The sequence below is a fragment of the Falco biarmicus genome, chromosome 4 (genome assembly GCF_023638135.1).
Source record: "Falco biarmicus isolate bFalBia1 chromosome 4, bFalBia1.pri, whole genome shotgun sequence".
Taxonomy (NCBI): domain Eukaryota; kingdom Metazoa; phylum Chordata; class Aves; order Falconiformes; family Falconidae; genus Falco; species Falco biarmicus.
The window spans coordinates 43,341,855-43,356,779 of NC_079291.1; the positions used below are offsets into that span (position 1 = coordinate 43,341,855).

The 14,925-nt window shown below is 41.6% G+C and overlaps 1 protein-coding gene across 19 annotated transcripts in view; it reads left to right on the top strand.

The window, feature by feature from the left end:
• Positions 1-14,925, top strand: part of KIAA1217 (KIAA1217 ortholog) — a 365,870-nt gene that overhangs the window by 323,210 nt on the left and 27,735 nt on the right. For all 19 annotated transcript variants that reach the window (XR_008821431.1, XR_008821430.1, XM_056335860.1 and 16 more), the window contains 2 exons: positions 7,239-7,399; positions 14,092-14,267. Coding sequence is in view for 17 of the 19 variants with exons in the window: in XM_056335860.1 (XP_056191835.1) it covers positions 7,239-7,399; positions 14,092-14,267 (337 nt within the window). In the remaining 2 variants the exon portion in view is untranslated. The remainder of the gene's footprint in view (positions 1-7,238; positions 7,400-14,091; positions 14,268-14,925) is intronic.

Below are 14,925 nucleotides of genomic sequence, written 5' to 3' on the forward strand. Positions count from 1 at the left end.
AATATCAAATCAAATTTACTTAAACTCCTATAGCTGTACTGTGAGAACTGAAGTTTAAGTTCAGGATACGGGAGATGACCACATCTTTGTTAAGAGAGGAATTTCTGTACAGGTTGAGGTGGTCTTTGGAATGAATTTCACACCTGCAGTGAATGGTTTAAATGAGATACAGAGTCTCTGCATATGGTGAATTTTCCACCTATTGTGTATGTCTGTCATTAACCCCAGATGTATCCAGATTGCTGTAGAAGGCTGAATATTTCATTCCTGTTCTGGTTACCTGACCATATCTCTAAGGTTCTTCTGTCAGTAGGATGCTATGGATGTAATAACACTAAGGAATTCAGCAGTCGGCAAGATAGCACTTTCCCTAATTAAGCTGTATTGATCTGTTACTAATTAGTATCACACACCTAAACTGTTCTGAGCAAGCATCAATTATCAAGCCAGTAAGAGTTGGTCTTATTTTAGCTTCCCACTTGGAGAAGCTGTTAAGTGTTTAAAAGATAGAGTTAAGGCTGTTGTGAAAGACGACCTCCATGTGGTTGAAGCTCTTTGTGTATGAGCTGCTGCTGGAGGTGTCTGCATGGTGTTCGTCTGTTTATACACCTCCTTTTCACCCTTTGTCATGCACCGAATGCAAATAAAGGCAGTTCCCTACTTCCTGGTAATGCTGTTCCCACAGGGAGGTATGTGCTCCGGCAGGTAGTGCATCACACACATTTATTAGCAAATATATTATGCTCTTAAGTAGCCTTTCTGCTGGAGATGTTAGTTCACGTTCAGGATTCCTGTTTATCTGGAATTGCAGTATGTCCTCCTAACCGACAGAAATCAAACCAGGCCTGGAAACTAGAAATTGTTAAAGTCGTGGTACTGGAGCTTTGCTCCCAAGCCACTCTCTGGTCCTATTCCAACTCTTCCCTTCCTGCTGGCCCCTGGATGGAGGAAAGCAATACTTAAGGCTGTAAAGAAATAAGTTGTAATTTATCAGTTTCAGGCAACTTACTGAATAGTCCATCATTTTTCAAAACAGCTGCAAAATGCTCTTAGTCTTTTCCCTATTTCATTGTCATTATACACTGAAAATGTATGGTATTTCCCACTTGCACAGGCCTCATCTTGTGCAGTACATATGTACATACATACTTATACCTATGAAACCATCAAAACCTGCACACACGTTGCCTTGTGTTCCTCTTTGTATTGTATTGCTGTTCAGCCTTTCTGCTTTCCCTGTGTTTGTACTAATCCAGATAAATACTTCAGGGGGGCACTGAGTTGGAGGTCCTAGTCTAAGTGGGCCCTGCTCTGAATGGGAGTTTGGACTAGATGACCTCCAGAGGTCCCTTTCAACCTAACTTACTCAGTGGTTTGTGTGTACGTGTGTGAATGTGTTCTCAGTGAAATGAGAAACGGAATAATATTCATTGGGAAAATGGCTCTACACAAGGCAAAGATGAGTACTCCTTGGTGTGGAAGTGACGCCCAGCCCATGAGAATAGCATGGTTCATCTGACCAGCAACTGTTGCCTGCTGCTGTCGTTCCCAGAGATTCTGCACTCACTACCTGATTGTATGACTGAACGCATGTCCCTGAAATGGCAAAATTGAATCTTAACAGCTGCCTGTCCAAGCGTGGGGGGGTGGAGGGTGGGGCATGTAATTTACTGGCCAAAGACCAGATAAGCATCTGTCACGTACTGACAGAGACATTGACTTTATCGTGAGACACAGGTAGGGCAGTGGGGCAGCCATGAAGCCAGTTGTCTGCGAGGATCCCTATTGGTGCTATGAAGTGTAGCGGTAACTCCAGCATTTGCATCTCTAAATCCTGTCCTTCCAGCATGACTCAGCCACAAAATTAAATTGTTGCAGTAAGGGAAACAAGGTGTGGTGCTGACCCCAATATACTACAGTATTGTAACCCACATCAGCTATTACTGAAGACTGCTGTGTAATAGAATAGTCCTGTATAATAGAATATTTTGCTTTTGAAATTGTGCATGACAGGGTCTAAGAAGTCAATGCAGTCCCTGCTTACTTGAAAATTAGGCAATCTTCCAGAATATGCTATGCAATGTTTCTCCTTTTTGTATATATGCTTGGGTTTAAACATGCCAGCAACATCTAGAAACACTTCTGCTGACTGCTGTTTTGTTCTTCAATTCACCCTAATCCTTATTAAGTATAGCCATTTAGACAGTCAACTCTCCTAGTATACAATTCCACTTGACAACTGTGCACTGAGATACCAGTTTTAGCAATTTCAAAGTCTATTTGAAAGAAAAAGTGATATAAAATGTTGATTGAGCAGTCCTTTCTAGAGCACTGGTAAGCAGAAACATGAATTGCTTCCCATCCTGAACAATAAAACATCTGTGCAGAATAAAATTGACTCATCAGTGTTGAACCAACATAGTATTTTATAGTGTGTTTCAATGATAGGATACTTTCATGCAAAAAATAGAGAATTAGCTCACGTGGGAAGAGAAAGAAACCAAAATTTCTAAATCCTAGATAACTCTATATAGCTAGATTGTGAATACTGTCGTATTTCATATAAACTAAATTTTTGTATTTAACGTTTTTGCTTTGCCAGTCTATAGCAGATTCTTCAGCCTCAAATATTGAAGAGCCTAAATAAAAATGCTTTTTCACTGGTGAAAATGAGCCTGTTACAAGCATGCGTGTCTGCATTTCTTATGTTTTGTTGCTTTAGGCTCAGTTCTTTCATGGGAGGTGGGTTCAAAGAGCAGTAACCCTCCACAGGGTCTGCCTATGTCTCTTCTGCTAATGCTAGGAGAAATCCCACAACTGAATCTTTATAACCTTCTTCAATTCATCAAAAGTGAACAGCATCAAGGGACTTTTCACTTAGGAACAGACATGTGAGTAAAACCAAACTATACTAGGAAGACTCTCCTTGAGATCACAAAAATACATGCTGAGAAATGCTCATCTCCTCTCTTTTCTATTACATTTTTCTTCATCAAGTGGTGAAATTTATAGATTAAACCCTGGATTCATTGATCAAATTGAGATCAGTTGTATCATGGATTACCAAAAAAAGAAGTAGTTCTTTGCTAGTTGCTGCCTTGTTGGAAGAGGAGGAAGGAGATTTCCATATTTCCTGAAAAGGGATCAGGGAGTACCTCTTTCTGCACTAACACCACCAGTACAAACCAAGAGAGGGAGGTGGCAGCAGGGAGAAGTATTACACATGCAGGCCTTGGACTTGATTCCTTGCTCTTTGTGAACTCTCTTGTCATCTGTGCATATCTGCATGCCTTTTTCACATGCATGACTCTTGCTGTGGTGATCTGCAAATTAAGAACAATGTTCGTATCTGCTTGCCTATCTCAGATTCAAAGATACATCATGCCAGTCTTTGACAACATTTGCAGGTAAAACATGATTCTGAATTCATTCTGGATCAATGAGGTGAAGTTGAACACTAATATATATATAATATCTTTTTCTTTTATGGGTGGTTTAGTGACTGGTCGTAACAGCTGCTTAATGATGGAACTGCAACCTTATGTTTGCATTTGCCTATTTGTTTAGTGGATTCTAACTGGAGGGAAAGAGAACTAAGTAACTGTCAAATGTCTCCCCCAATGATGCTTGAAAGTGTTGTGGCTCTTTAATAAGGAGATGAGTAATTTGTGAAGAAGCATTGCTGAGTATCTTCTGATGGCCTTTTTTTCTACCCTGCTTCAAAATAAATCTTAGAGTTTTAGAAAGAAAAAAAAAATTAGAAAATTGAAGCAGTGTCTTTGCAACCGTAGCGAAGATCAGGTGTAGAAGTTGTGTCCCTTACATTCCTGAGTCTGGGCAAATAGCAAATTTCCCCCCTTCCTGCATGTCAGTTCTCTTTGTATGTTAAAAATGACAGCTTATTTCATTATTCTTTGTAAAAAAAGTTAACATTTGTTTTCCATCCAGAGTATTAGGAAATTATGGAGGGTTTTTGCATTCAGGTCCCCTTACCTAGCTCCAGCAAGGGTTTATTTAAAAACCTGAGAGCCAGTGCTGTTTCTTTCCCTTCAATCCATCTGGCTGCACATCTAATCGCAAAGCTACAGCCTGGGACTATTTCCAAAAGCAAGCTATACTACCTAGATGAAGCAGCCCCTCATTCAGCTGCCCTTTTATTCCATTTTGGTGAAAATATGTATCTCTGAGAAATCAGCTGCTGATCCTTACTGCGCTCCCATGCTCACTTGATGTCTGTGGTTGTCTTTCACACCCTCGGGAGTCCCACATTGTGCTTCACAGGCTCTGAGCACACTGTAGCAGGGACACCGTGGCAGCTGAGAGTACCTAACAGCGGCAAGAGGTGGCCGAGGAAGCAGAGGAGGAGGAGAGCTGCTTTGCAGGGAGTCAGAGACATTTATTGCTTACAGGAGCAGATCACAGTCCATCTACACTAAAAGGAAAGCAGGCACCCCTTCCTGAGAAAATATGTGAATTGACTGAGGTCCAGCATGGGGGGAGAGACTGATGGGGACTGATTCATGCTTTGGCTGCATCATCGCAGTGTTGGGGGCTGAGGTTTTGGAGCTTTTGCTTGAGGCAAAGAATAGGAGAAAGGTAGATGTGTTTTCAAAAATAGTCCAGATTTGTGGCTAGGGATCAGAAATCTTGGAGGCTTACCCACATTTTTCAGACTCTCTGGTGGTTTCTGTCTGTAGGGTTTATGAACTAAATCTCCTTTTTTAAAATAAAATGCAAAAAATAGTGCATGTGGGAGGGAAATAGATGCTTGACTGTAGGAAAAACTGTGGTATACGTGTAGACAGGTAAGTATTAGCATATATTAGACTGAAGCATGAAGTGGGTACAGAATGGCAGTGAACAAGGACTGTTTATTCCTTGAGTGTTGCTTTCTGTTAAGCAACTCTTTGAAAGTCAAGAGAGCATTGAATCATACTGGAATATAGCAAAAATGTGCAGCAGCGTGCTCAGCAGTGAAATGAAAAGTGCCGTTGTTGAAGCACCAAGCAGACCTAGCTGGAGCGTGTTTAGGTAAGGTATAGCATTACAACGGCCAGCAGCCGGCTAGAACAGCTTTTTGTTCGAGCGTGTCTCTGGAAGCCTATGGCATGGCATGCCTATATAGCTTGGGTGCAGCCAGGGGGCCCTGTGCTTCTACTGACAGGAATTGCAAATGTAGGTAAAGCAAGAAACATGATTCCTCAGAAACTTTTGGCCTATTTTTAAATAAAAGTAGTCTGGTGTAATTTTCATCCTTTAAAGGTGTTTCCTCCAGGTGAATTTTGCAAAGGCTATGTTTGAGGTATCCACACCTGTTGGCAGAGGGATAACAATGTGTTGTTATGCTAAGCTGTACTCAGGCACATTTGGAGACTTTACTGGTTGAAAAGACTACTAGGAATGAGTGGATGAGGATAAAATGCTCTCAGGATTCATACTAATTCCAGCCAGAAAAATGTGTCGTGCCCTTTGGAGCACCGAAAATTTGCCTTCAACAGGCAAAGAAAAACTGACAACACTAGTTTCTGTTTGATTTCATTGAACTTGATAGAATGTGTGCTTGTGGGAACAAATGCTGACCAAAATCACTGTGCAGATCCATTGATGAGTTATGTTCTGTTTCCTCAGTTTTTTAGTCATAGAGAAGGAAGAAATGAGTTGAGGAATGACATGATAATAGAATCATTTAGGCTGGAAAAGACCTTTAAGATCATAGAGTCTAACTGTTAACCTAACACTGCCAAGTCCACCACTGAACTATGCCCCCAAGTGCCACATCTGCATGTATTTTAAATACCTTCAGGGATGGTGGCTCAACCACTTCCCTGGGCAGCCTGTTCCAGGCTGGATAACCCGTTTGGTGAAGAAATTTTTCCTAACATACAGTCTAAACTTCCCCTGGTGCAACTTGAGGCTGTTTCTTCTCGTCCTATCATTTATTACTTGGGAGACAAGACTGACACCCACCTCATTTCATGTGTAGAGAGCAATAAGGTGCTACCTGAGCCTCCTTTCCTCCAGACTGAAAACCCCAGTTCCCTCAGCCACTCCTCATAAGACCTGTGCTCTAGACCCTTCACCAGTTTCATTGCTCTTCTTTGGACACACTCCAGCACTTCAGTGTCTTTCTTGTAGTGAGGGGCTGATGATGCAGTAGTTCAGAGAGCAGCAGACACCTGAGCCATCTCAGCCTGAGGGGCAAGGTGGATCTGGCACTGTGATCGGAAGAGTATGCAGAGCTTCATAGTGCTTAGAAAATTAAGTGTGCCCTACTGATGGTCTTTCATTTTGCCTGTTGATGGTAAGAGAGGAAGGGACACATTAGAAAGAAAATTTGAAGAATATGGGTGTTTGAGTGCAAGTTGCTGGAAGAAGCTATACCATGACCGTTAGCTGATCAGCTGGATTTTGCTTGTACCCTGTAAATAAAGCTTCTTCCCGGGTACTTGAGATTGAAAAGAACAAGCTTGACATTGGTGCTGTGTGGACGAACAGCATTATTTAACAAAGAAAGTCTTGTGAGGACACTGATGGTTATTCTCAGGAGTGTGGCTGAGCTCGCTTCCTTGTGTTATGCTGTATTCCTTTGAAAACACAACCCTGAATAAATTACATACTAAAGAGGAATGGGTGGATGCAACGGCTGGAAAGCAGTTCTCTGCTACACCATTGTTTCAATGATCCTGGTTTTATACAGTAGCTGTTGGACACAACTGACAGAAATAATGCAATTGTACTTTAAGCAGCAAAGCAAGATTCTCTTTAGAAACCTTTTCCCCACACTTGGCAGTTTGACGGATGTCTCTCCAGTGATAATTAATCAACAAATACAGAGTTCAGGAGTGCTGTGAATTTGTGTCAACTTGGTCTCAGATGGCTCCTGGGAGGACAATCCCAAAGCTCCTTTCAGCACCAGTTTGATTTGTGGCTGTTTTGTGTAATCTGAAGTTACAGATTATCTCATCTCCACTACTTGTGGGAGGAAGCAGTCTTGTGGTAATGCAGTGCTCTGATATGGCTGAGGTTCTAGCAGAGATACACTCTAATATTGTACAGTTTTCCCTCAAAATACATTTGTTAAGGCGGTGCCAGTACCCTGTTAATACTGACCATTGGCAGCTGTATTTTTCTTTTCTTGTCCCTCTATGTGAAATACATGTGGATTCAGTGGGCAGAGGAAGGATCATGTTTGCACTTTCTCTGCTGGTGAGCTCAACCTGTGCTGCTGCTTATTGCAGGCGCTGCTAACATATCTGGGGGGAAGAACGCGTTGGCAACTGTGGAATCAGCTGTCATCCATCACACTGCTGGAGCCCCGTCAATGCAAGTCAGCCTGCATGGAATGAAACGCAGTGTGTCAGATCTGCGGCTGCAGCTGCATCAGATGAAGCAGCTACAGGTATGCTTATCTTGGTAATATTGGGAAAGTGAGTTGTCAGCAAATGCTCTTTCCCTTTCCCTTTGTACATGAATGATTCTCAGTAGCAGAGTTTTAGCAAAGAGAAGACCTAAGTATTACAGACACAAAAGCATATTCTGCCCTAGCATATACCACTTGCATAGTCCAAGAGGTATGAGAATTGGCTCAGTTTAACTGTTGCTGCTTAGATATTGAGAAAAATCTTCATTTCTAGCTTTTTTTGATGACTCTAGACATTAAAGCAGTATTTATATTACAATAATATTAAGTCTGTGATTACAGTTTGGACCCTGCTATGCTTTGGGCTGTATAAACATGTCAGAAGAGCTATGTTGCTTCTCCATACTGTTTACAGTTGAGACAGTTTTTAAGTTCCTGAATAAACAACTTTGATGTCAGGAAGCCCAAATGTAGCTGAGGATCTGTAGATACGCATTAAGCCAGAGTCTGAGCCCTGAATTTACAGAACCCAGAAGAATAGCCAAGTTGAACAGCAAGGAGAACCAAAAGTTGCTACAGAGGTTTGCGGTGCCCTACTTATATTCACATTTTACCAGTACCTTCCTAACACAGACCACACCTCAAAACCTGCAAGAAACAGTAAGAACACTGAAGAGTTAACCAAAATGTTCTGTTGACACATACCATCATGCTGCAATACCTGTTGTTCATCTCAGACACTGTGAAAATAAGCATATGCAGCTGTACAGATCCTCAGCCCTTCATTTAACTGGAAACTGAAGAGCACTCTGTATTGTCTCAGAGGATGTAAAAGGAGGTAAAGCAATTTCTTGTAAGACAAAGTGGACAGCAGGGGAAACTTCAACACTCTGCCAGTCCTCCTTGTCTGGAAAGTGACATCACATGTTTGATATTGTAGGACTGCAGCTACTGCTGTTAAAACCAAAGTGTTTTGAATATGGGAATGGTACTATGTCAGTCTCCTTTGAGTTGCTGATCAATTTTAGAACAGAATAATGATAATACAGATCAGAATTCAGAGCACATTTTGCCTTCACTTCCTTAACTAAAAGAAATTGAATTGTGAACCGGTCATAGGGTAAGGCAGCAGAAGGGTGAGGTAAACATCAGGATGAAAAAAATGTGGCTAAGACTGAAGATCATAGAATCCTAGAGTCATGGAATCATTTAGTTTGGAAAAGACTCTCAAGGTCTTCAAGTCCAACTGTTAACCCAGGATTGCCAAGTCCATCACTAAAATCACGTCCCCAAGCACTGCATCTACGCATTTTTTAAACACCTCCAGGGATGGTGATTCCACATGCACATGCTGTGACAAGGTCCTGCAATGAAGGTAACAAAGAGATGGCAGAAGGTTTTTGGAGCAAATCGTTGTGTCAGCCAGGTGACCTCTGCCCTGTGATACAGGACCCATGTATTTATGTTTTCAGTTTAGGATGAGTATGTTCCTATAGCAAATGTATCTTTCAAAAGCTCTTCTCAGCAGTGCTGCCTATATGCCAGCCATCATCGTCCACAACTAATTTCAAGACTCTGGCTTGGTATCTCTGCCCTGGCACATTACGTGTAAGTGTGTGGTCTTTCAGATTTGTACCACAAACCCTCTGTCCTTCTGTAACCCTATGTGCCAAATGCAGCTCTTGGCAAATGCCTGTGGTCTGGCCACCAGCTGTGCTTGGCATGTGGCATCATAAAATGGAATGGATGTCGCAGTGCTGCGCTGGAGGCAGTGAGCACATTGTTCTCCCAGGGCCTGCTCACTGAGGAAGTGGCGTTTTCCCACCTGCATCTTGTCTCCGTGGCCGTGCCCAGAGTGGTAACCTTGCTTTTGATCAAATATAGCATTATGGCACACAGGAGTGAAGAACCTTGTGCCATCTGCACAAATCAGTGCTGCCAAGGAAGTCTTGAGAAGGAAAAAGGGGCATATCCCAGGTGTGCTCATTAACTCTGGCTGGCTTCCCTTATTTCAGAAATGACAGCAAATTTGGTGCATCATGCCAGTAGGAAGTGGTCAAATTTGTGATAGTCGGATGGAAGAACGTGTAGCTCAAGGGAGACTTCTGTATATTACATATAAATTACATACATGAGAGTGAGGTTTTGTCATGGCTTTTCTGACTGGGCAGAATTACTTTGAAAAAGAGGTCACAGTTTGTAGGGCAGCAAGTGAAACGGGTAGTGGTTTAAAATGAAGTGTTGAAACATCACACTTCTAACAAAAAAAATGTGTGCTGTGTTTTTTGGAAAATAATTCTAAGTAAAAGGGAAAATTATTTTTCTGTTTTTCCAAATTGTTTGCATAGTATGTTTGACAGTACTTCATATTTTTCACTTTCACTGTTTCTCCTGGGCTGGCAGTCAGTTCGTTCCTGTTTGTGTGAATTGTTCGTACAGTGACAGACTAAAAGAAACACTTCCAAAGAACTGACAAAGATGATTGCACAGGAACATAAGTTGGCAGGATAACTAAGAAATAGGAACAAGGCATAAAACTATATTTAATACTGTCTGTGGTTCAGTTTTCAATTGATGTTATCACTGTAAGTTCTTACTCATTTGCTTAATAGAATCAGAGAAACACATGACGGAAAAGACCTGTTCATTCATGTAGCCTTTGTCTGTGCTGGCAAAACCCTCTTTTTAAACTGTATCCAGCAGCAATTGATTCAGATTTATTGATTCACACACCAGTTAAGTGTATGTGTTACCAGATGCATCCAAAAAGTTAAGACTGTTTCAGTCTGGTTGGATTTTAACCAGAGATTCTGAAAATAAAGACATTTGCATCATGGATGTTGCTAGAGGTTAGATACACTTCTTGCTGCTACACTAGCATCTTCCTTAAGCACTCTGATTTTCAGAGATACTCAAGAAAGACCAGTTTCATGGTGCCATGGAGTTTTCCTCATTGCAAAAGATAGGTTATAACCCAGACTGTGTCCTGGATGCATTTGTTGGTAGGACTGGAGCCCATGACGAGCTCAGTGGAGTTGTTCAGTCTGCACTCCCAGATGATGAGAACTCTTCGTGGCGGGTTTGAACCAAGCCTTAGAGTACATGTTCTCATCAGCTTATACGTATATTGGAATCTTTTGTCTATTCCTTCCTTTCTTTAATTGAACACATTTTAAGAAAAAGCAGTTAGATATGATTGAGTGTTAGGAACATGTGTGCATGCATGCTTTTGCTTCAGCTGCTATTATTTGCAGGGAAATGAGTGCTGCAGAAAGGATAGAAAATGGTATAATAATACTGTCATAAATGGTATATGATACTCAGTCTCACAAGTGTAACTTTGAATTAGAAATTCAAATATGTTTTGAGCTGCATTATAGAATTGGTGAGACTATGTTTAATCCACGTATGGCAACAAACTTCAGGAATTAGATAATTAGATTCTACAGAGAAACTGAGCTGCAGGCAGGCAATCTCTGTTTGTGGCTGTGCACTGTAGTGTGTGGGAGGTGGGTGGCCCAAAAGCCTCTCCCAGCAGGGACTGGGAGGCTCCCACTGGACAGGTCATGTTTGTCTCCTAATGAGAGGCAGAGCTATGGACTAATACTGGGTTTTCCAGTTACCTGTCTCATAGATAATAATTGATTCAAAGTGAACTAAACTGTTTATTAGCTTATTCTTGAAGTGGGTGCCAGACGTGGTGCTGCTGTGCTTGTGAGAGAGGGATGATAGATAATGGCTGGAGCAGTAGCCAAACAGGAGGGACAAGGTAGGTACCTGGAGAGACTGGTGAGGCTGGGAGCGAGAGCCAAAGGTAGGGAATGTAGGAGAGGATGCTAGAATTCTAAAAAAGTGTGTTAAATTTCTTTCTGTTTGATTGCTGCTTGAAGTTGTAAGTCAGTTAACTCTAATAAGCAAGAAATTGTCATTTGGTGGTGACAAGAAAGCCTGCATTGCTTTTCCTTAGCTTTGGGCACTTGACTTTGGAATCTGAACACTGTTTAACAAAGTATCTTTTCACCTGTGAATGTCTGATTGTTTACTTGGCTTGTTTTCAAGCAAACTTAAAAATACAAAAAATTCTGCTCTGTGGAACAAGTCTGACAGATCCATAAAACTTCTTCCACTTGAGGCAGTGCAGTAACTAGCAGAGGCAGTTTGAGGGATAAATGGGATGTTCACTTTGCCAGGGGGTCTCAGATCTGATACCTGCTGTCAGAAGAAAGGTAAGAATCAAGTTCAACATGGAGGTAAATGTGCTGTAGCAGCCAGAGACTGCCTGCTCTTCCTCAGGCACAGCTCTTCCCTTCTGCTCCTGTTCACCCTGCCTCATGTTGTCCTTTGGCAGGTGATTGTTACCCCTCTCCCCTGGTTGTTACCCCTCTCCCCTGGTTCCTTCTCTTCTGTCGCTGCACCCATCTGTACCTCTCCCTTCTCATCTTCTGTCCCTGTTCCCCAAGCATGAACAAACCAAGTTTTCCAGAACTACCCAAGCATTGCATGAATTTTCTTAGAAATGACAAAAACATCTCTGATACCAAGGTGAGTAATTTCCCAGACTTCAAGAGCTCACTCCAAACACTGAGGTTTGTGAGAGTCCTCAACATACAAACTTTTTGAAATTTTGTTGAGTTATATTTTTATTCCCTAATCTTTTTATCAGAATTGGATGAACTTTTATGACTGAAACTTTCTAGTACTGTTTAAGCACTTCATCGTACATGGAAGTGACAAGCACCTTTGCTGTAGGTGTCACTACAATAAATATAGATCTCCTAGATACATCCATAATAGGGAAAAAAGTGTACCTGTCATTGCACAGCCTCTCACACACACACATACTCAATTTTGCTATTACTAGGAGTCACTGTTACCCGCTGAGGAACATGGAGGACTTAAATTCTGGACACCTGAGACTGAAGTCAGACTCTGTTACTGACCTTCTCACTGACCTCGGAGCAGTTGTTGCACATATCCCAAGTCACTTCCCCGTGTCAAATTTCCCCACTTTTTAAAGAACTGTGAATAAACTGTATGACTGAAGTGTTACATGCTCGTTCACTCATTTATTCATTGATTTATGTTTTCCTTTTTGAAAATATGGCACTATGAAAGAGATATGTGTCTCGGATAGCTGTGCTGGCCTTGCTGTAAGAGATTTTAATTTATGAAATCCAAACATTAATCCCATAGTGGAGAAAAATACACATACGCATTGTCTTCAGAAGAATCCAGTCTGGTATAAAGCAGCTGACAACGTTTATAAATCTGTGCTGTTTCAAATGTTTTCCAGTGTAATTTTTTTCCCCTAACTGCTAACACTTATCTTCAGCTGAGTTTTGAGCTAACACCTCCTGCTTGTCACAGCTCAGACACCTCCCCTGCTGCCCTCCCCGCACTCTTTCAGTGAAGTGTTCCCTTCCCTCTCATCACAGTTGTGTCTCTGGAGAAGGCAGTCAGGCACGAGGACTGAAGAGGCAGGAGGGGACAGTTGAGTTTGTTCCTCTGATTCCCATACTGATTGGAAAGAATGACCTGGGCAAAGGCGCTTTTTGCCTTTTTTTTTTTTTTTTTTTCTCTGATTCCCATGAATGCTCTTAAATGAACTTCAAAAGAAGTCTTGTTGCATTGTACTCTTTTGTAGGTAACCCATTTTTATGATTCTTCATATTAGGCAGTGGTTTTACTTTGTATGTTAAATGTGATTTGGCTGTAAGCCTGGATGTTTAGTTGACAGCTGACGGTTCGATTGCTAGTTTTAAAGCTGGAACTTTGTCTCCCAATTGACACAGGTGTTTTTTAAGATCTTACAGTATGAGATGGCTGCTGGGCTAACAGAGGTATGTTCATGTTGCCTGTACCCTAAAGCTGTGACTAGATGGAGCCCAGCTTAGCACTTCGAATCTTACGATTTGTGGAATAGACTTCCACAGGTTTGGTTTGTGTGAGTGTGGGGCACAGCTGCTCTAGGGCTAGCCGCAGAAGAGTACAGTCTAGTCTGCTTTCTTAGTTGTTTTGCTCTGCAAACTTTGTATCAGTAAGAAAATTAATGCTTTAGGTGTACCTAACATAAGGCTAAGACAAGAAAGAAGGTGTGACTTTTACAATTCTCAGAAAATTACCATATTATGAAGGGGTTTTTTTGGTGAGTAAGGGAGGTTCTATGTGTTGCAGGTAAGTTGTATGTCTGTACCAAATTACACCGAATGGCATAATCCTTCCTCTGCCACTTGAGAGACTGAAAAATTCCATTCTGAGAACAGCAGTGCGTTCCAGCCTTGACATTAATGTGTAGGATTATCCACTAGGCACGTATAGGCAGTGCGATGCATAAGCTTATGAGATAGGCACAAAGTGGAAGCGAAGCTTCCGGCATTCTCATGAGGCATGATTAATTCTTAATTCATGCTGGACTGAGCAGGATAAAGAGGCCACAATCCTTGCAGAAGTTATGCACTAAAGGTGGTGTACAGATCCCAACATCTTTTGTTCATCAGCTTGCAACTGGAAGTTAGATATATACATTAGAAGTTAATCAGATTTAGGCTTTTCTCACCCCTAACACTTCCTCATGGAATCACGTTTATAGGTAAAGTTGGAGAAGGTAAATGCCCTCTTCTTGCTGTAGGGCTGTGTTTATCCCAACCTGTTTCTGAGCTCTGCAATGTATTCTGTTACCAGGGATGTCAGTCGAGCAGGAAAAATTGAAGTTGATTTCTTTTGTGCAACAGCTGCAGAACCAGGAGATGCTGAGGGCAATGGTGAAGAAAGCAGAGCTGGAAATCAATGGCAAAATGATTGAAACAATGAAGAGGCTTGAAGATCCTGTGCAACGACAGCGCAACCTGGTGGAACAAGAACGGCAGAAATACCTCAACGAGGAGGAAAAGATTGTAAAGAAGTTATGGTGGGTTGAGAAACCTCTTAGAATTTGTTGCTTTTGCCTGCCTTTATTTTTTTTTTTTTTCCTATAAAGTACTAGCTTTCACTGCTCTCTTCCTGCACCTGTTCTAGCCGTGTTTCCTTGCACTCATATTGGCTGTAAAACTGTGTCTGTGTTGTACAAATCCGTGGGTGAGGCCCACCAGTACAGAGGTTCAGCCTCTTGAGAAGTCCCCTGTAAAGGAACAGATGACTGTAAGGACTGTGACCACTTTCATCTTCTGAAAGCCTCTCCCTACCCTAGCTCTCCCCTTCAGCTTTATGGGTTACACTTTTGGGAAGGAGGGAAGAATTTCCTTGAGAACAAATGGGTGCAAGGGAAGGTAAAGAGTTTGGCTTTAAGTAAAAAATCAGTTTTCAATAGTAAGTACTTAGGCTATTGCATGAAAGAGGTAGAGGAAACTCAAATATATAGAGAACTGAAGTTTAATTGCAGTCAGCAATGCCAGTCTCTGTCTAAAATTTACTCACTGGAATTTCCATATACTTAACTGCAGATAAAACTACTTTTCTTTTTTTTGTTGTTGTTGTGTCAAGGCTCTTTGTAAGACTCGTTTTCCCCAAAACTTTGGCCTACCAAGACTGATGGGATCCAGTTATTTGTTTTAGTCCATGTTCAGAGT